The 22,453-nt window shown below is 38.0% G+C and overlaps 1 protein-coding gene across 2 annotated transcripts in view; it reads right to left on the bottom strand.

The window, feature by feature from the left end:
- Window positions 1-22,453, bottom strand: part of DNAJC24 (DnaJ heat shock protein family (Hsp40) member C24) — a 76,629-nt gene that overhangs the window by 7,329 nt on the left and 46,847 nt on the right. The window contains exons 3-4 of one of the 2 annotated variants that reach the window (XM_061381024.1): window positions 11,517-11,655; window positions 180-248 (exon numbers count right to left, since the gene is read on the bottom strand). In XM_061381024.1, the coding sequence (XP_061237008.1) occupies window positions 180-248; window positions 11,517-11,655 (208 nt within the window). The remainder of the gene's footprint in view (window positions 1-179; window positions 249-11,516; window positions 11,656-22,453) is intronic. The other variant, XM_061381025.1, reaches the window with a different exon arrangement.

Here is a 22,453-nt window from a genome sequence, read left to right as displayed (position 1 = left end):
ACCAATAATTGAAGTTTAGAATGAAACAAAATATTCCAAACAAAAACAACCGTATATATGTAAAAAGCCAAGCTGTTATTTCTTTTTAAGATTTCTAAACATCCTGTGGTTTTTTTTTTTTTCCTCAAAGTCCCTAATATTTTTCCTGATTGTAATCAAGAGAAAAAAATAATTCCAACCTTCATTCCAAGACATTTCTTCAAGATATATTCGAGCATCTACTGGTCCCATATTTCTTAGATCATCTTCTGTAAAATATAGAATGAGATACTTTCTTTTGATATTTAAATTATAACCATGAAGAATGCTAAGCAGGCAACTCCAGCCTGGTCACTACAATTCTAATTTTAAAACTTAGCTTACTACTTTTAATAGCAGTTTTAAAGCTGCCTGATTTCAGCTGACAAAAAAAATCCAGAACATCTTAAAAACGCCATTTTTTACAAGTATGCAATAAGTAAAACCATGAAGTTGGTTTTGATGACTCTGCAATCAACTAATGAACTGCATTTTGTAAGGGGAAATTTTCAGATAAACTATCTGTGTGACCAAGGAGGACAGTGTGGAGTCAGGTAAAAATTATTTGAACCTTGGTTATAATATTTTACTAGTTGTCAAACCTTAAGTATTTCAGATTATCTCTCATCTTCTTTATAAGGGTCAGTCTGGATTGAATTATGTCCCATCCCCCAAATTCTTATGTTGAAACCCTAATTTCCAACATCACCATATTTGGAAATAAGGCCTTTAGGAGATAATTAAGGTGAAATGAGGTCAGAAGACTAAGGTCCTAATCTGATAGAACTGATGGCCTTACAAGAGAAGGAAGAGAGAGGTCTTTCTCCACTCCCAAAGGAAAGCATCCTGAAGACACAGCAAGAAAGTGATCCTCTGCCAGCCAGAAAGAGACCTGACCAAGATCCTTATCAACTGGAACCTCAATCTTGGACTTTTCTGCCTCCAGAACTGTGAGAAACAAATTTCTGTTGTTTAAGCCACCTGGTCTATGGAATTTTGTTATGTCAAACATATTTTTATTATGCCTTTCAATCAACTGAGATCAGGCTAAAAGTGTTTTAAAGAATAAGGTTCTAATCAAATGTAAGTGGCTATTGGTCATCTGATTTTTATTTGCTCACAAGACAGTGACGGGTAACTTACAAGAAAAATTATTTTAAAATATGTCAATAACCATGCAACACAACCTTTCTGTGTTGATGTTCCGTTGCTGTTTCCTGGGCCAAAGTTTTCCCTGCAGATGGAAAGTCCAAAGAAACCTGGGATTCCACCTTCGTAGGAATTTAGTAGGGACGGTCTAGGTAGTATAAGCATGCACTCTTGCTTAAAACAAGTGTACTTTAGGACAAAGAAAACAACTACAGATGAGAAGAACTTGTCTTTGTTTTTAAAGGCATGTTATACTTCCTGTATGCTTGTACTGTTCTTCTAGAAGTCAATGCCTAAAAGAAACCACTGAAGTCCACCCCTCCATCCCAATGAAAACGTCTTTAGCTGTCTCACTAGTCTCTTGTTCACGTGCTGAGAGTGCTTCCTTTTGTTCCATTATGTGAATGCCTGCAACTTAATTATATTTAATAACTGCCTGTTCAAAATTTATTGGTGAGTTACACAATTTTAAAATAGATGAAAAGATTTTACAATATTTTGAACTCACCACGGTTTTCTATTAAGGTATGTCAAATTTTATATCACTTCATGTTTATTGGTTACCAACACTCTATTAAACTGTGCTAAAACTCAAAGACTTCTGCAGAGTGACCAAGGGGTGTTTCTTCCATCTTTGTGTGTCCACTTAATAGCCTATCCAAAGTGTATTATGTATCAGTATGCAAGGTCATTTCTGAAGAAACCAATTTAATTTCCACATTCTATATAAGTTTACTTGGCCACAGGTTATTCAGTATTCTAAATTAAAGAGAAAATTTTTACCTAAAAGTCTCACGGATTTTATCATGTTTCAATTTCTTACTTGGGAGGACCAAGATAATTTACTTGAATGCAGAAATGAAACACTGTTTTAGAACTGAAGAATGGGAGTAACTGGTACTTAATGGGGCTTGGTTAAGGAGAAAACAGGTATAAATAATTTACAATCAAGCTGCCTATATTCAGGGTATCTTACAGATAGATATTTTAAGTAATGCTGAAATCAGAGGAAATCAGACCAGAGGTGATGACAAGATGAATAAACCTTAATCGAACCTATCCTGGACATCTGTAATACATTAATTGTACAAAAAGACAATCCATCCATAGGTATTCATTATGCCATTTTTATTTTAAAATAGTGAGACGTAAGTGGCAAATGTAACTGTTGAGCAAGCCGGGTTTGTATTGTTCTGCTGCTCTACAAGGAAGCCACTGTTATTATCACTTAGTTACTATTTCATGTGGGAACCCTTTCTATTATTCCACCTACTCAAAAATGGCTTTTGCTTTTTTATTATTTTTTAAATTCTTTCTGCACAGGAACTTTAGCTAAGTACCTAGTCGAAATATCAGTTTAGACCACATCTCATGGTAAAGGGAAAGAAAATATAACACAAAAATGGTTAGCACTTTACCCAAGGTCAGAGTTAAAAGCAGTCTTTAAAACATTCTCCTGTTCTATGGCCATCTAAATATTTATATATCGACCTGATGATTCAATACTATGTGTGCACAGACCAAGTTTTGTGGGGATTCTGGTTTGAAAGGTCAGTATCTGAGACAAAGGAGAACACAGGCTTCCCCTGCAATCAAAGTAGTGTGTTCCCATGAAAGCTTTTTTGTAAGCCAAGGTGGGAAAAGCAAAGAAGCGATTACCTCAAGACACATCTTCCTAATGGATGCACAAAATAATTCCAGATAAAGCACAGATGCTCACAGATCCGGTTCAAAGCTATGGTGGCTTGGTGCTGAATGTACACCAGTTCCCAAAGAGGTGGGGGGAACAGCTTGGCGGTGCCACTCTGCTGCTCGGGGCTCAGGGTGCATGCTACCTCTCTAAGGGGCTCACAGAAAAGCAAATGTGGAACACTATTTTCATTTTTCACCTTTTTTCATAAAAGTGAACATTCTCTTTATTCCCATTAAGTGAAAGTTTACTCTCATGAAAGCAAAATGGCATAAAGTGAATTTTTGAAAAGTAGAGGGTACCTGCAACTGTTTGATTTCTGTATCATATAAAATTTTACAGGCAAAACTATCCTGTGGTGTTGGGCGTGAGAAAGTGAGCAGTGGTTGGAAGGAATCACAGGGGCCTTCTGGGGGTGCTGGTTTATTAGATGGATGTGTTTACTTTGAAAATTCATCAAGCTGTACACTTAGGACTGGTGCATTTCTCAGTATGTATGATATACTTCAATAAACTTTAGTGTGTTAGAACTCTAACGGCTATATTTTAAAACAGAAATAAGGAGAGAAAAATTAGGGGAAAGAAGTAAAGAGCACCATAAGAAACTGTGTATCCTTTGAAAGGACCATAGTCTAACAACTTCTGAAAAAGGTTGGGGGTGATTAAGTCAGAGGAAAACTGCATCCCTGGAGAACTGTATAATGAGCAGAGGGGGTACACACAAGGAAAAGGTGAATCTAAGTGGGGGGATGGGGGGGAGGGGAGAGATCACGATCTTTTGTTAAGAGGCAGGTGTCCAGGGAATGGGGCAACAGTACCCCCCCAACACTAGGATTACAATGAAGGAGCACAAACAAATCAATGTGTTTCTTTTCCTTTTTAAACAATGATCCCTGCTTGTCCACCATTGTAGTTATAATTAGAAAATGTAATTCCTCCCTAGCCCTTAAAGTAACTCACTGGAACCCTGTAATTAGCTTTGATTATTATCTACTAATCATGCATTGTATCTGCAAAAGACATGTTTGTTTTCTTTTGAGTTTTACATATTATAAATATTTTTCCTCATTACAATGAAATATTGTAATATGTATCTGAAAATGTAAATCCTATCTCAAAGTTCTTCATAAGACACTACTAAAAATGTTGAGAAAACAGAAACTGACTTAGAGATTTAATTAAATAGACAGATCCAAGATTTTAATCTGGAATCTTAGCTACAATATGGTAATAACTTAAAAAAATAAAATAACAAACAGTCTTTTGGAAAGAAGACACATTGCCTGGCATTTGGTGAACTCCATCTTGAGTCCAGCGACACTATGTGATTCCAGATTGTTTTGAAGTGAATGGGTTCAGCTTTTTCTAAGGTATACAGGAACATTAAGGTCTGGTCAAACCCAGTACTGTGCTGACAAAGCTCAGGCAAATATGGAGACAAGAACAACTTCCAGATTTACTTACATGTAGAAAACAGAGCACTATCATTAAATAGAGATTCCCTACCAATGTAATGATAAAATCAATTTATGTGGTTACTTGAAAAAGAATCTTTCAACCTTTAGAAGTATAGGCCCTTCTGACCTTGTGTTCTATTGGATTTGTCTGACAACAAGAAGTGAAAGAATTCTGTGGCTCCATTGTCTCAACAGTGGGATCTAAGAAAACACTGGCAGGACTCATCAGAGAGGTTTATGAGCCTGCAATTCAAAGAGATTAAAAGGAAAATCTATGGAGATTCTTTCACACTGAAGAATAACATTAAATAACTATTAGCAGCTTGGTTCAGTAAAGCTTACTAGAGCTCTCGCTGGGTCATTCACAACTTTCTAAAAGAGGAAAGGTTTTTTTCAGCTCCATTTGGGAATCAATAAATATTTCTTACTTCTTACAAGACAATGGAATTCCAGTCCTTTAAAACTTCCTCCTAATGATAGTAAAATTTCTAAAACAGCTCTTTGTTTGCTGCCTAGATAATTACACTTCCTAATCCCGGGAAACCTTTTCTAACTGTAGCTACAATTCAAATAAATAAGTAAAAATAAATAAATAACAGCAACAAAAAGCTACCAAGAAGAAGAATTTAACTTTATGGATGAGATATCTAACAATCTCATTCAACCGTTCAACCCACTACTGACCAAAAGATCCAGTCTAAATGTAACTCTGTCCCTACTATTCAAGTATGGGACTGCTGTGTATTACTCAAGTGAGCAAGTCCCCTGAACACTCTTATTTAGCAATTATTTTACTGTATTTATTTTTATGCCATTTAAAATACTTAAAAGTTTATTTCAAACTGACAGATGCCATCAAGTGTGGTAAATGCAAACAGCAGTATTTTCCTTTAGGTTAGATCTAAACTCAGTATCTTGCTGTTTTAAAACCAAATAATTTTAAACAATCACCTCCTTCTTAAAAATAATTTTACTTAAAAATCATTTTTCATATAGTAAATAACTTGAAGAAAATCTGTTTCTTGCCCTTAACAGTCACTGTTCTTGGAACAGTCTGTCTTGGTAAGAGACTCAGAATCAAGCAATGTTTAACTTGAAACCTGCTCATTAAATCATAAAGCTCTATAATTCTTTCTTAGATGAAATTAAAGAGTCACAACTGCAAGGCTTTAGATGCTGATGAAAAACTACAAACTTGGGCCTTAATTATGGACTTGAGCTACGGAGCTTTCACAAGCTGAACGTACACCTCGTGCTGATGAAAGGTACCAAATGAGTCCGGAAACTGAATTTCATGTTTCACTACAGAAAAGTAGAACACAGCAGCAGAATTAAGCCTGGCCTCTCACTCTGACCCTTAAATTGCCTCATTCCTAATTATTTGGAACTAAAACAGTAGGTTATACACACCTATTCAAGACTTGGCAACCCAGCACAGTGATTAAAGTCAGAGAAGGGCTTTGAGTTTCCCCTCAATCAATTATTAGTTATGTGCCCTTTGTCAAATAACTCTGAGCCTCAGACTCCTTCTCTGGAAAACAGATACTAATATCTTCCTTACAAGGTTGTTAAGCAACGATTAAAAGACAATTGCCATAGTTCCAGTGCTTGACAAATGGCAGCTCTTTTAACTTATTATTAACTCACAGTGTTTGTGTTCACCTGTCTATAACAGAGCATAGGACAATGATTCAACTGTTGCGGTTTGGGGAGCCTCGGGTACCACATTGTAGGATGGCAGCCACTTTTGACCTTGTCTGGATTTGTAACAGTATTAAGAAATTGTATGTACTTTACTACTGTCAGTACCATTAGAATTGATCCATTATTATCAAAGACATTGTCCAAATTATTATTTAGTCCTTCCAAAACATCAAACAGAACTGAAAGATAGGCGCCATGGGGGGGTATCAAAATAATTTGTGGATTAAATTCAGAGGTCAGACATAATGACAGTAGATTAGCAAGTCAGGTAAGGCTTCTCATGGGGATGGGGGGCGGTGTGAGTGGAGATAGGACTAGAATTGTTATCTTGAACAAAGAACACGCTGTGAAGCAACAGAAGGGGAGGGTGTTCTGAGTAAAACTACAAATAGCATAAGCAGACGCGTTTGGGAATCCCTAAATGGATGGGGAGAAGATTCACATCAGGTTTATGATTGGTGATGAGGTTGGAAAGAGTAACTAGGGTCAAACTTAAAAGCTTCTGTCCCATTTAAATTCCAGGTGAATAGGTTGTGTTAGGGAGTGGGTATAGTTATATATGTTCTTAAACAAGAGTGAGAATAAAGAAAGCTCAATCAATCAAAATGAAAATGACTTTCGGAGAAAGCCAATTAGCAGCTGTGGAAATAGCCTAAGTGTATGTTATAATCTGGGCATGGATTGCTGTGGTAGCTATGAGGATAAAAAGATTACTTAGAGGGGGGAAAAAAAAAAACCCACATTAAAGAAAAAATGCCAACCTTCATTTTTAACTCATTGGTTATATACTGAGCAAACCAGAAGTAATCAGAGTGTAACCCGAAACAAAGATTTCAAGTCTGAGAGTTGAAAACAAGCAATAGGAAAGGCGGGCCCAGACTCGGTTTTGAACCCGTTGTTTTCATTTGGGTCAATTACTCGAGTAGAAATTGGGAAAGAGGTTAAAGATGAGAAACAAACTTCCTAAAACCCTACATTTTCTTGTTATTAAATTAGAACTTCCGATTATGTCCAAGTATTACAGGAGTATAACTACAGTCTTGCCCAGAGGTTTCTATAGCTTTATTTGAAAGTAGCCAAATTTTTATTCAAGATCACTGAGAAATTACAAAAACAGTTATCTGTATTCAAATAAAAGTAACAATGTGAATGGTCACCTTCTTGTCACAAATAAGGTGAAGCAAGGGGACCCTCACAGAAAGTTTTATCTATATTATCTTCTCTCTCTGAAGAAATGCCAGTCCCTAACTGTCTAGATGGATTTTCTGCATCATTTCACATACTTACTTTTCCCAGAAAGAGTCACCAAAAAAAAAACATGCCCGCTGATGCTTATCTTCAAGTTTTACCTGCAGCACATTTTTATAAGCAATTTTCAAATTCCTAAAATCAAATGGAGATACTGATATAGCCATAAGTGGAACCTAACTAATACAAGCATTTTATAAGGGTCAGTTTTAGCAAATAATTTATACAAATATCTACTGGCCTTAGGTTATTATTCCAAACAGTGAACCAAAATTCGCATTATCTACATTTAAAAGTATTAATTCCCTTCTTATGGAGTTAATTAGTCTTTAGTGTTAACTTGATTTTCAGGGAGCATTCTTATTTTAAATTTAAGAAATTCCATGTTGATTCAGTTCTCTGGTGCACAGATGATGGTAGGGTTTTAAGGTATGTTCCTCATTTGGTCCAAGATTTATTCTCAAATATTTATCCTAATAAACAGATGAAGTGAATTGTGTAATACCAGAAATGATTTTTTTCTACCTAGGTAAGGAGAGTATAGCTGATGAGCTTCACGTAAAGACACTAACTTTACAATGTCTGGCTTAATCCCCTTCAGAGCCTGGTTGTGTAGCGTGAAGGCTCTACATCACCGAAATAATTCACTAACAGAGAACCAAGATGCATCTTACTGTAAAATAATATACCACCAAGGATTCCAGACACAATCCGCTTTTTTTTAATAACATAATTTAATTTGACTGACTTCATCCGAACGAAGGTCTGTTCCTCTTCAGATCATAGTGAAGTAAACTAAGCATAAGCTGTGTCACTCTAGAAGAGCCACTGGGACATCAGAATGTGTGACTCAAACTACAAAGCTACTGAATCATGATCCCTACTCTTTTCCTATGATACCCTTCTGACCTGCTTTTAAATATGCTTAATATATAAGAAAATTCCTCACAAGAATTATAGAGGTGCAAAAATCTGTTCAACAGGTATTTTCACGTGAACATTTTCTAAATCCTCAAAGAGATTTTCTGAAGTGTTCACCTGGTTGCTGGGAGTGCAAAGACTAACCTTGAATAACTACATGCCTTTCAAAGGGAGCGTGGAAAGCAGTCTTTGGAAGCATACTTAAAAATAATACGGTAAATACGTCCAACTGAAATTAACTGATTAAATTCACTAGTTAACACTGCTTTCAAAATGTGTAATATGTGGGAACTGAATATTACTCATCTTTTTCTTAGGTCTGCTTTTTTTCAGCCTGGCCAACACTGCCCTAAAATGTCAACCGAGAGTATAGAAGTGGAAATGATATGAGAAAAAATATAGGTAATTTTCTTTAGGTTATCTATCCCAGAGCTTTCCTTTTGATCATTTCTTTTGTGAAGCAAAGAGATATGGATTCCAAGGGCCTCTTTAAATGATCTTTTACAGAAATAAATGGTTGCAGGTAATATATGAGGCTTTCCTTACAAAAGAGCGCCAACTTTGAGCTGTGAAATCCAAGAAAGTATTCAAAATCAGCCAATAACACCTCTGCCTCCTTCCCAGGTACACAGAAGTCAAATTTATCTTATACTATATATTAGTGGAGCGCAGGAAACAAATATATTTAAAACACACCCTATGAAAAGAAAGTTCTACAATGAACTACATCCAAAAAGAGTCCTGTATAACAAAGCTATTTCCATGTCCCCAGGGGGTGACCCAGAAGAAAAGAGTGCTTTGACCTGGTTATAACAAATTTTCTCTCTCTTGGTAAGTTATCCTGGTCTTCAGCAAATTATCACTCTCAAAGGTTTTCCTTCTGCCAAATCTAAATCCTAAGTGTTAGAAGTTCAAGTGCATTTCCTTCTTTTGAGGAGCCATTTATTGAACATGGGTCAAGAAGGAGAAATTAACGTTGGTGTTGAAGAGAAATGACAACACAAAACTAGGCTTATTTGCAGTTTTAAAAACAGCTCTAGTATGAAAGGCTTAAAAACAGCAAGTTATATTTGGATAAGAACGCCTATTACTTAACTAAACAGCAAGTCAATCTCAATTTAAAACTGAAACAAAGCATTTGCACTATGATGAGGCTTTGGTAATACAGGAAATATTTAGTACTTGGATCTGGGGTACTAAAATGTCATGGAAATGTGTATTTCTGCTGTCATAGTATAGCTCAGCCACCGGAAACAGCTGCAAGTAAACAGACATTATACATATAAATTCCCAGAAGAGCTGCCTATTTATCTGAATCAAGCTCAATCTCACTATATTTGGTTTGTCTGAATTTTGCTGTGACCTTATCAATGATTTACAAGAATCTCCTATGATACAGTAGGCTAGAGTTGCTTCCATTAAAACCTCCAAACCCAGGACTCAAAGCTCAAAAGAAACCCACATTTCCAAAGACTTCATAAAGGCAATGGAGAAACACTTGAGGATGTTGCTTATTTGTTCTTCCAAAATCTCTTAAACCCTACTTTATGTAATTCTACTGTTCATGTTTAACCCTGCTCTATTTTTCTCTCCATTTCTGGTCTTCCCCACCCTATGCCCTAGAGCAAAAGAGAATATTTTTAAATTTCTGATCTCTCCCTAGCTCTTCCTCTGTAGACAGTAGGTTTCTAGTCAGTTTCACAGATAGGTTCTTAACAGTAACAAGCTGTGGAGCAGCAAACATACAGAGCAGCAGAGCAAGTGGACACCCTACATGCCTTACAATACAGGTTTGTGGGTCATCCTCACCATAAGCACATGAGCACCCCAAAATACAGACTGATAAGCATGTGCGAAGCATCATGAGACACTGTCATCCCCAGCAGAACTTGGTCACTTCAGAAACATAGTTAACTTCTCACACACTACACACTCATGGTTATTAATTTCAACACTTTCACAGACATTTTACTATGTGAACCAGGTCAAAAAGGTGTATCTGAGGGTAGAATTCACCCTCAGATGAAACCACTTCTACATTCCTTCTTCTGCCAGAAGCACAAGCATTTACAGAAGAAATACAACATTTGAAAGATGTGCATAAATATATTAGATAGAAGGAGGACCCAATATTCAAAGCATATTTGAAAATTAATCTAGATTCACTGCAAAAGTACCTTTGTCAGTTTCTTAACATTTTTTAAAAAGTAAATACTAATCATCTTGAGAGATGATTAGTATTATGAAAGTCACTATTAAGAACTAATACTTCAGTATGTAAGCAAATTGCTCATGAAGTCTTTACACAAAGGCATCACAAGTTGGCTTTAACCTGTAATGCTGTGTTTCGGGAATAAAGCCTTATTTTTCAAATCAAATTTTCATAACCTTAGTAATAGGAGCCTTATGATCATTCTGCTAAGTTTGATGGTGTGCCCGTGCAGACCATGGGAGAAGATTCAATAAAATAGAGTATAGAGACATGAGCTTTTATCAATACATCTGAGTCAATGCTGAGCCTGGTGCGCTATGGCAGAGTGCAACCGAGTGTTTTCCCCACAGGCCGTGGCTGATTATTGACTCCTCCCATTAGCATGTAGGGTGCATACTGAAGGTTCAGAGAGAAGGCTGGGGGACTCCTATCCCAAGGCCAGTGCTGAAAGACAGCCTATCACTTCGTGTAACTGCAGTCCATGTGTGACAAACCTGACCTACATTTCTCCCTTTCTTTCTCACAAGAGCCTGTCACTGTTTTAAGAAGCTATTTTCTAAAACGCACAAAAGAAATGACTTTTAAAATTGCTTAGGAAATGTACATTCCTAAAATATCATTTATAGCAATCTTATAAGGAATATCATCTGTACAGGACATAATCATAAAAACCTAGCCTAATATAAGCTCAGAGACAGCCAAGAGTGCTTTACGATGTTATCCTTTGTATTCTGCTTTAGACTGTCATTTATATAGTAGATAATCCTAAAAGTACTACAATTAAATTTTTAATCAGTACATAATTAAATTTAATAAAAAGGAAGTTTTTAAACATAAAAAACATATTCGTTAGGAATGTATAATTAAACATTTTTCATTAGTTATAAAAAGTAGCTTTCACAGCTTCACAAGAAGCCACATCCTAGTAGTTCTGTTAACTTCTCAATGGATACACAGTAATCACTGCTAAGAATAGGGCATAATTAGAAACAATGATGGAGGGGAGGAGAAAGGAAGAATAATAACGGTGTAAATGCTGGAATGCGCTCCCTAGGAGTGGCTGCAGACTGCACTTCAGAGTTGCCAGTGTGCTGGGCTCCTCACCATAAGTACCTACCATGTCGCTGCAGGTCATACTCTTTTTTTGTTTCTTCATTCCCTAGAATTTTCCATGCCTGATCAATTTCAATGAACTTCTGTATACATTCCTCCACTGATCCTGCTGGCGCATCTGCACTCTGTTTATCTGGATGATACTGCCAATCAAAAATAAGGGCAGGTGATGAGTAGAGAGGGTTGGGGGGAGGTAGGTTACCAAAAAAAAAAAAAAATCTAAATCTGAGCCGTATTTAAGAGAGATGGTAATGAGAAGATGAAAACAAGCAACGAGACTACAGTGCTGGGCACAGGAGACAACTGCCAGGTTAATTAGAGCACTGGAGTAGCTATAAATCCACTGGTGACATGATCTGTCACAACGTGCAAAGACAGCATTTTCTGGATAATTTGCTGATGGAATCACTGGTCTCATGGACAATTTACCTAGAGAGGATGACTAACACAAACAGAAATAGGTACATGCAGACGAGCAGGACATGACAGAGGAAGAGTGCAGACTCTGCAGTGTATGAAGCTCTCCTCATAAAATGTGCTTGGCTGGAAATATCATCTCCATGCACTACTAGCTTTTCTTTCGAAATCACACAATTATACTTTTTAAAATAAAACACCTCTCACCTTCTGGTTCAGCCCTGAAGATTTTAAAGTTATAAATCCCCAAACACAAATTTTTCTTGAAAAATGGTTGTTTTAGGCTAAATTTGTAGGAAACAACTTTAAAGAACTCAACAAAACATTTAAATACAAATTAATTCATTAGTAAATCTTTCTTACTTTGTTTTCATGCTGAACTTCTCCACACTGCTGATGATCCTCACTAGCAGAGCAAACGGAGAAGGCAATGGCACCCCACTCCAGTACTCTTGCCTGGAAAATCCCATGGACAGAGGGGCCTGGGAGGCTTCAGTCCATGGGGTCGCTAGGAGTCGGACACGACTGAGCGACCTCACTTTCACTTTTCACTTTCATGCACTGGAGAAGGAAATGGCAACCCACTCCAGTGTTCTTGCCTGGAAAATCCCAGGGACGGGGAGCCTGGTAGGCTGCCGTCTATGGGGTCGCACAGAGTCGGACACGACTGAAGCGACTTAGCAGCAGCAGAGCAAAAGCTACTGTGGTATTTGGTTGCCCAGAACTAGTGAACATCATGCACGCTGGGACAAAGATCATTAGAGCAAACAGAATCAAGTTTCCATTTTTCTTTTGACTCACTATTTCTCTTCCTCACTCCCTATGCCCAAATCTATCAGCTACCAATATTTAAATATTTAAGCTAATTAATGTAATGACTAAAGAAAAGGAAGCTAAGGCTTATTGTTTCATCTTTTTTAGGCCATGATTTATTAAAGGACCCTCATAAAAGTTATTCCCACATTGAAGTTTAATCCATCTTTAAAGTTAGGGTATTAAATAATGTACCAAAGCCAAAACAGAGTTGGCTATATTAAGATCTCTAGCAAACCCTTCTTACACTACGTAAAGACAGTCTGTTTATATAACACGTCTGGTATGAATCAATGTTATTTCACGCACATGCTCAACTATACTACTAGCATACATTTAAGATATACTTACATGTGAAATCTCAATCTCAGTATGCCATAAGCATTGAGTAAGGCCTAGAGAAATCCCTTAATCTAGCAGCTGTATCATGTAAGTATAGACTAGAATACAGGGAATTTCTAATAGGCCACTAGAAAAACCAACAGTGGTTGGTACAATGAACAGAAAACATTGGACCTAATCATTTACCAAGAAAGAAAGCCCTACAAAAGAAAGAATTAGTTTCTAGCTGCCCCAAACTAAAAGCTATCACTAAATTTTGAGTCATATATCAGTTCTATGAGAGTCAAAGCACAATTCATTTTCACTAATTTGGTATTTTCCTGACTACTATTTTAAATAAGTAATTCATCATCTACCATTTTAAACAAGTAATTCATGATCTGAAGCTTTTTAGATGTGTTCTGTTGTGCTAATAGAATGGAATAAATCTTACACTCTGATACAGACAATTAAAAATGACAGTTATAGCAAGAAAATAAGTATGTCATTTGGGTTGCTAAAAGCCTCAGTCCAATCTGCTTTGATAGTAAGTTCCAGAACAAAAATGAAGGTCTAAAACAGACAATACATTTTGTGATAACAGCCCCCAAGGATCAGTGCAGTTCAGTTCAGTTGCTCAGTCGTGTCTGACTCTTTGCGACCCCATGAATCGCAGCACGCCAGGCCTCCCTGTCCATCACCAACTCCCGGAGTTCACTCAGACTCACGTCCATTGAGTCAGTGATGCCATCCAGCCATCCCATCCTCTGTCGTCCCCTTCTCCTCCTGCCCCCAATCCCTCCCAGCAGCAGAGTCTTTTCCAATGAGTCAACTCTTCGCATGAGGTGGCCAAAGTACTGGAGTTTCAGCTTTAGCATCATTCCTTCCAAAGAACACCCAGGGCTGATCTCCTTTAGAATGGACTGGTTGGATCTCCTTCCAGTCCAAGGGACTCTCAAGAGTCTTCTCCAACACCACAGTTCAAAAGCATCAATTCTTTGGCGCTCAGCTTTCTTCACAGTCCAACTCTCACATCCATACATGACCACTGGAAAAACCATAGCCTTGACTAGACAGACCTTTGTTGGCAAAGAAATGTCCCTGCTTTTGAATATGCTGTCTAGGTTGGTCATAACTTTTCTTCCAAGGAGTCAGCGTCTTTTAATATCATGGCTGCACTCACCATCTGCAGTGATTCTGGAGCCCCAAAAAATAAAGTCTGACACTGTTTGCCCATCTATTTCCCACCAAGTGATGGGACCGGATGCCATGATCTTCGTTTTCTGAATGTTGAGCTTTAAGCCAACTTTTCCACTCTCCTCTTTCACCTTCATCAAGAGGCTCTTTAGTTCCTCTTCACTTTCTGCCATAAGGGTGGTGTCATCTGCATATCTGAGGTTATTGATATTTCGCCCGGCAATCTTGATTCCAGTTTGTGCTTCTTCCAGCCCAGCGTTTCTCATGATGTACTCTGCATATAAGTTAAATAAGCAGGGTGACAATATACAGCCTTGATGTACTCCTTTTCCTATTTGGAACCAGTCTGTTGTTCCATGTCCAGTTCTAACTGTTGCTTCCTGACCTGCATCTTTCATTAGTGTCTTATAATTTTCTGTGAACATTTCTTTTGTCTCTCTAGGTAAGTTTATTCCTAGATAATTAATTATTTTTGTTGCAATGGTGAATGGGATTGATTCCTAAATTTCTTTTCCTGATTTTTCATTGTTAGTATATAGAAACGCAAGTGATTTCTGTGTATTGATTTTGTATCCTATAACTTTGCTAAATTCACTGATTAGCTCTAGTAATTTTCTGATACTATCTTTAGGGTTTTCTACGTACAGTATCACGCCTTCTGCAAACAGTGAGAGCTTTACTTTTTTTCCGATCAGATTCTTTTTATTTCTTTTTCTTCTCTGACTGCTGTAGCTAGGACTTCCGGAACTATGTTGAATAATAGTGGTATAAGTGGACACTCTTGTCTTATTCCTGATTTTAGGGGGAATGTTTTCAGTTTTTCACCATTGAGAATAATGTTTGCTGTAGGCTTATCATATATGGCCTTTACTATGTTGAGGTAGATTCCTTCTATGCTCATTTTTTGAAGAGTTTTAATCATAAATGAGTTCTGAACTTTGTCAAAGGCTTTGTCTGCATCTATTGAGATTATCATGATTTTTATCTTTCAATTGTTAGTACAGTGTATCACATTGATTAATTCGGATATATTGAAGAATCCTTGCATTCCTAGAATAAACCCAACTTGATCATGGTGTATAAGCTTTTTGATGTGTTGCTGAATTCTGTTAGCTAAAATTTTGTTGAGGATTTCTGCATCTATGTTCATCAGTGATATTGGCCTGTAGTTTTCTATTTTCATGTTGTCTTTGTCTGGTTTTGGTATGAGGGTGATGGTCGCCACATAGAATGAATTTGGAAGTGTTCCTTCCTTTGCAATTTTTTGAAAGAGTTTTAGAAGGATAGGCATTAGCTCTTTAAATGTTTGATAGAATTCTCCTGTGAAGCCATCTGGTCCTGGGCTTTTGTTTTTTGGCAGATTTTTGATCACAGCTTCAATTTCAGTGCTTGTAATTGGGTTGTTCATAATTTCTATTTCTTCCTGGTTCAGTCTTGTAAGATTGAACTTTTCTAAAAATCTGTCCATTTCTTCCAGGTTATCCATTTTACTGCCATAATAGTCTCTTATAATCCTTTGTATTTCTGCATTATCTGTTGTAACCTCTCCTTTCTCATTTTTAATTTTGCTGATTTGATTCTTCTCTCTTTTTTTCTTCATGAGTCTGGCTAAAGGCTTGTCAATTTTGTTTATCTTCTCAAAGAATAAGCTTTTAGTTTTACTAATCTTTACTATTGTTTCTTTCATTTCTTTTTCATTTATTTCTGATCAGATCTTTATGATTTCTTTCCTTCTACTAATTTTGGTTTATTTTTTTTCTTTTTCCAGTTGTTGTAGGTGTACAGTTAGGTTCTCTAGTCTATGTTTTTCTTGTTTCTTGAGGTAGGATTGTATTGCTATAAACTTCCCTCTGAGTACTGCTTTTGCTGCATCCCAGAGGTTTTGAGTTGTGTTTTCATCGTCATTTGTTTCTAGAAAATTTTTGATTTCCCTTTTGATTTCTTTAGTAACCTGTTGGTTATTTACAAACATGTTGTTTAATCTCCATGTGCTTGTGTTTCTTACAGTTTTTTTTTTCTTTCTTATAATCTATACCTAGTCTAATAATGTTGTAGTCAGAGAAGATACTTGATACAATTTCAATTTTCTTAAATTTACTGAGGTTTGATTTGTGACCCAAGATGTAGTCTATCCTGGAGAATGTTCCATGTGCACTTGAGAAGAAGGTTTATTCTTCTGCATTTGGATGGAATGTCCTGAAGATATCAATGAGATCCATCCCATCTAATATGTCATTTAAAACTCATGTTTCAAAAAAATAAATAAATAAATAAAACATGTTTCCGTATTAATTTTCTCTTTTGATGATCTGTCCATTGGTGTGAGTGGAGTGTTAAAGTTTCCTCCTATTATTGTGTTACTGTCGATTTCTCCTTTTATGTCTGTCAGTGTTTGTAGAGAAAAGAGTTCCAGAAAAACATCTATTTCTGTGTTATTGACCATGCCAAAGCCTTTGACTGTGTGGCTCACAATAAACTGTGGAAAATTCTGAAAGAGATGGGAATACCAGACCACCTGATCTGCCTCTTGAGAAACCTATATGCAGGTCAGGAAGCAACAGTTAGAACTGGACATGGAACAACAGACTGGTTCCAAATAGGAAAAGGAGTTCGTCAAGGCTATATATTGTCACCTGCTTATTTACCTTATATGCAGAGTACATCATGAGAAATGCTGGGCTGGATGAAGCACAAGCTGGAATCAAGATTGCCGGGCGAAATATCAATAACCTCAGATATGCAGATGACACCACCCTTATGGCAGAAAGTGAAGAGGAACTAAAGAGCCTCTTGATGAAGGTGAAAGAGGAGAGTGGAAAAGTTGACTTAAAGCTCAACATTCAGAAAACGAAGATCATGGCATCTGGTCCCGTCACTTCATGGAAAATAGATGGGGAAAACAGTGGAAACAGTGTCAGAGTATTTTTTGGGCTCCAAAATCACTGCAGATGGTGATTGCAGCCATGATATTAAAAGACACTTACTCCTTGGAAGAAAAGTTATGACCAACTTAGATAGCATATTCAAAAGCAGAGACATTACTTTGCCAACAAAGGTTCATCTAGTCAAGACTATGGTTTTTCCAGTGGTCATGTATGGATGTGAAAGTTGGACTGTGAAGAAAGCTGAGTGCTGAAGAATTGATGCTTTTGAACTGTGTTGTTGGAGAAGACTCTTGAGAGTCCCTTGGACTGGAAGGAGATCCAAACAGTCCATTCTAAAGGAGATCAGTCCTGGGTATTCATTGGAAGGACTGAGGCTGAAGCTGAAACTCCAATACTTTGGCCACCTCATGCGAAGAGTTGACTCATTGGAAAAGACTCTGCTGCTGGGAGGGATTGGGGGCAGGAGGAGAAGGGGACGACAGAGGATGAGATGGCTGGATGGCATCACCGACTCGATGTACGTGAGTTTGGGTGAATTCCGGGAGTTGGTGATGGACAGGGAGGCCTGGCGTGCTGCAGTTCATGGGGTCTCAAAGAGTTGGACATGACTAAGTGACTGAACTGAACTGAATGTTTGTCTGTCTTATGTATTAAGGTCCTCCTATGTTGGCAGCATAGATCTTTACAATTGTTATGTCTTCCTCTTATATTGATCCTTTGATCATTATGTAGTGTCCTCCCTTATTTTGTAATCTTCTTTATTTTAAGGTCTATCTTGTCTGATATGAGGATTGCTACTCCAGTTTTCTTTTCTTCCCATTTGCATGGAATATATTTTTCCATCTTCTCACTTTCAGTCTATGTGTTTTGAGGTCTGAAGTGGGTTTCTTACAGACAGCATATATATGGGTCTTGTTTTTGTATCCATTCAGTCAGTCTGTGTCTTTTGGCAGAAGCATTTAATCCTCTTAAAGTAATTATTGATATATATGTTTCTGTTGCCATTTTCTAATTGTTTGGGGTTGATTTTGTAGATCTTTTTTCTTCTGTTGAATTTCTTGACTATGTAAGTCCATTTAACATTTTTTGTAAAGCTGGTTTGGCGGTAGTCACTTCTCTTCACTTTTGCTCGTCTGAAAGCATTTTATTTCTCCATCAATTTTGAATGAGATCCTTGCCAGGTACAGTAATCTTGGTTGTAGATTTTTCCCTTTCAGTACTTTAAATATATCCTGCCATTCCCTTCTGGCCTGCAGAGTTTCTGCTGAAAGATCAGCTGTTAAGCATATGGGGTTTCCCTTGTATGTTACTTGTTGCTTCTCCCTTGCTGTTTTAATATTCTTTGTATTTAGTCTTTTTAGTTTGATTAGTATGTGTCTTGGCATGTTTCTCCTTGGGTTTATCCTGTATGGGACCCTTTGTGCCTCTTGGACTTGACTGGCTATTTCTGTTTCCATGTTGGGGAAATTTTCAACTATAATCTCTTCAAAAATTTTCTCATGCCCTTTCTTTTTCTCTTCTTCTTCTATAATTCGAATGTTGGTGTGTTTGATATGGTCCCAGAGGTCTCTGAGACTGTCCTCAGCTCTTTTCATTCTTTTCACTTTATTCTGCTCTTCAGAAATTATTTCCACCATTTTATCTTCCGGCTCAGTGATTCATTCTTCTGCTTCAGATATTCTGCTATTGATTCCTTATAGAGTATTTTTAATTTCAGTAATTATGTTGTTTGTCTCTATATGTTTATTTTTAATTCTTCTAGGTCTTTGTTAATTAATTCTTGCATTTTCTCCATTTAGTTTTCAAGGTTTTTGATCATCTTCACTATCATTACTCTGAATTCTTTTTCAAGTAATTTGCCTATTTCCTCTTCATTAATTTGGACTTCTGTGTTTCTAGTTTGTTCCTTCATTTATGTAATATTTCTCTGCCTTTTCATTATTTTTTTTTTTAACTTATTATGTTTGAGGTCTCCTTTTCCTAGGCTTCAAGGTTGAATTCTTTCTTCCTTTTGGTTTCTGCCCTCCTAAGGTTGGTTCAGTGGTTTGTGTAAGCTTCCTATAGGGTGAGACTTGTGCTGAGTTTTTGTTTGTTTGTTTTTCCTCTGATGGGCAAGGCTGAGTGAGGTGGTGATCCTGTCTGCTGATGATTGGATTTGTATTTTTGCTTTGTTCATTGTTTAGAGGAGGAAACTGCACAGGGTGCTACTGGTGGTTGGGTGATGCTGGGTCTTTTATTCAAGTGGTTTCCTTAGTGTGTGTTCTCACTATCTGATACTCCCTAGGGTTAGTTCTCTGGTTGTCTAGGGTCTTGCAGTCAGTGTTCCCACTCCAAAGACTCAGGGCTTGATCTCTGGTTAGGAACAAAGATTCCACAAGTGGCTTGTTATGGTATTAAGTAAGATTAAAACAAATATCCAAAAACGAGAAACCAAAGATCAACAAATGGCAGTTACAAAATCAGGCAAATAACAATTAAAATAATGGAATATACGCATATACATATGCGCCCATAAGCAAAGTGAAAACAGTCCAACAAAAAAAAAAGTATGGTAGGTTGACCTGGTGAACAAAGTAAGTCAAAAATTATATTTACCAGTTAAGAACAAAACTAACTAAAGCACAAACTGGAAAACAAAATTAAAGCAAGGTACCAATTAGGGAATAAAGCAATGAAAATAAAACTAAAAAAATGTTAAGAGGAAAGGAAAGAAAGAAAAGAAAGAAAGAACAGATATGCAAAGTTAAATAGAGGTAGATAAAGAAGATTTATATACATTAAAGATTAACTGCAAGGGGAAAAGAACAGTAGGAAAGGTAAACAAAGGAATAAGTGTGGAAAAATAATAACTTAAAAAATTAAAAAATGAGAAAAGGAAAAAAAAGCAAAACTCCACAGAACTACAAAAGTCCAACATAGAGGCACAGGTTTATAACAACAATAAAAAATGTGACTGAGAAAAAAACAAAGAAGCTCAAAAGCTTAATTAGATTTCATAGGGGCAATAAAGTCAATAACTACAACAGAGTGGGTAATAAAAAAGAAAAAAATCCAAAAGAATCTACAGAACAAGTCAAAACATAAGAATAATAAATGTTTTTCTTGAGTCACAGCTGTCAGAGCCCTTTCGCTCACTGGGAGTCACAGTCTACCTCACGTCCCTAGGATGCCCTCCAACACTGTGCTGGTCTCTGAACCTGCTGTGGGGCAGCTCAGATTCTAATCTGGTCCTACGCCTGTGTGTTCTTGCCTCCAAAGTCCACAGCTATCAGAACTAGTGCATTTTCTTTTGTGGGAGCTCTCAATGACCGTTTATATATTCTATGGACACAGAGTCTGCCTAGTTGATTGTGTGGATTTAATCTGCAGCTTGTACAGCTGATGGGAAGGTTTTGGGTCTTCTTTGGTGACACCGCCCCTGGGTTTCAGTTGTGGTTTAATTTCCACCTCTGCATGTGGGCTGTCCAGTAGGGTTTGCTCCTGAGGTTGCCCTGGAGGACTTGGGTTTGCCCCTGTGAGGGCCAGGGGTGGAGGTGGTGCAGCTGCTTGGGTCGCAGGGGTATGGCAGTACCAGGTACTCAGGGGAGTTGGTGGCTAGGGCAGCAGGAATATAGTGCTCTAGAAGGGTATGGCAACCAGTATTGGTGAATACGCTCCAGTATTCTTGCTTGGAGAACACCTGGCAGAGAAACCTGGCAGGCCGCAGTCTACAGAGTTACAAAGTCAGACACTACCGAAGTGACCCTGTGTGCATAGACCCAAGACTTCTTTTGCCTGTGACAGCTCTGCCCCAGTGACAGCTGAGTGTGAAGGAGGTGCAGCTGCTTGGCACGCAGGGACCCTGGCAGTGCCAAGTGTGCAGGGACACAGACTGCCTCCGCTGCAGTAGTTATGGCCCTATCAGAGTCTTTTTTCAAGCTTCTTGTAGCTGGTGATCAGAAGGCCTCTTTGGCCAGTCTTTCTCCCTAGCTGTGCCCATTCAGGCACTTAGAGGGCTCCCTTGCCTGGGGTATTTCTCTGTTGTTCCATGCATCAGGCACATAGAGGGGTCCCCCTGGCTGGGGTTCCACCATATGGAGCAGCACATCAGGCACTTAATGGGGCACCCTGGGTGGGGTCCTACTCTGTAGTTGAGTGCCTCAGGCATTTGATGGGCCAGCCTCTCTTACTGTTCAGCTGCTGATGCTGCCGTGTGGGGAGAGAAAGGATATGATGATGGCTCCAACCCCTACACATGACTCAGCAGTATCACCTTGCTTCCATGGCTGCCTGGCTTTTCTCCACAGGCATTTCCCACCACAATCTTCTCCCTCACATCCCCTCGATCCATCTCTCCACAGTCAATAGCAGCCCTTGTCCTGGGATTGCTCGATAATCCCCAAACTCCAGGTCCTAGCCACTGCGCCTTCCAGGGGACCCACGTCGCTGTCCAGGGTATGTATGGATGCGGCAAGGACTGTCTGATTCTCACTCCATTTAGGCTGCCACAGATCAGCTGTTTCACTCTCAACCTTAAATGTTTCTCCTCTGACTCAGACAGTTGCCCCGATGTGGGGATCAGACCCCTGCTTCGGTTCCCCCACCTGCTGAGGGCAGGTCCAGTTCTACTAACACTCCCATTTTTCCCCCTAGTTCCTTCGTTACTGAGTTTTGTGAGGTTCTATGTTCTTTTCCTCTGGTCAGGTACTCCTGTCCACTCTCAGCTAGAGTTCTGCATGCACTTCTGTGTCTGAAGGTGTATTCCTGATGTGTCCATGGAGAGAGATGTATTCCACGTCCACCTTCTCCTCTGCCATCTTGTTTTCCTCTGCTATTTTAAAATCCACTAAGTTTGTTGTAATTTATTTCAGCAGCCACAATAAATTATATACAATCTAAACACATCTATGGTTTAAAACTAGAATACATCTAGCACAGCTTAAAAAGATATTTCAATTAAAGGTCTATTAATAAAATGGTGACTTTTTATGTACAATATTAACTGCTATGACTCTTCACTGACCACAGAAACCAAGCCTCTGATCTTAGGTTTCAAGACCTTCTGATCCCAGGGAATGTGAATTTTTTCCTACTGTTTTTATATTGGAGCCCTCCCATGAGAGGCAGGCTGAAGCATTCAGTAGCACCACAAGAGGCCACTGTCACTTTCCTCCATTGTTGAGGCTTATTTTATTCTTTGCTCATTTTACTTTGAATCCCACCAGCCAAACCTTCCCAACCAAAGCTATTCCTACTGCATTCACTCAATGATCAAATGAAAGACAGAAAATGTAAAACATCGTGCGTTTCAGGTTTACTAACCCTGATT

This window comes from Bos javanicus, chromosome 15 (assembly GCF_032452875.1).
Source record: "Bos javanicus breed banteng chromosome 15, ARS-OSU_banteng_1.0, whole genome shotgun sequence".
NCBI lineage: Eukaryota > Metazoa > Chordata > Mammalia > Artiodactyla > Bovidae > Bos > Bos javanicus.
Note: the sequence above shows the minus strand (reverse complement) of the source record. Positions and strands in the feature narration are given on the sequence as shown.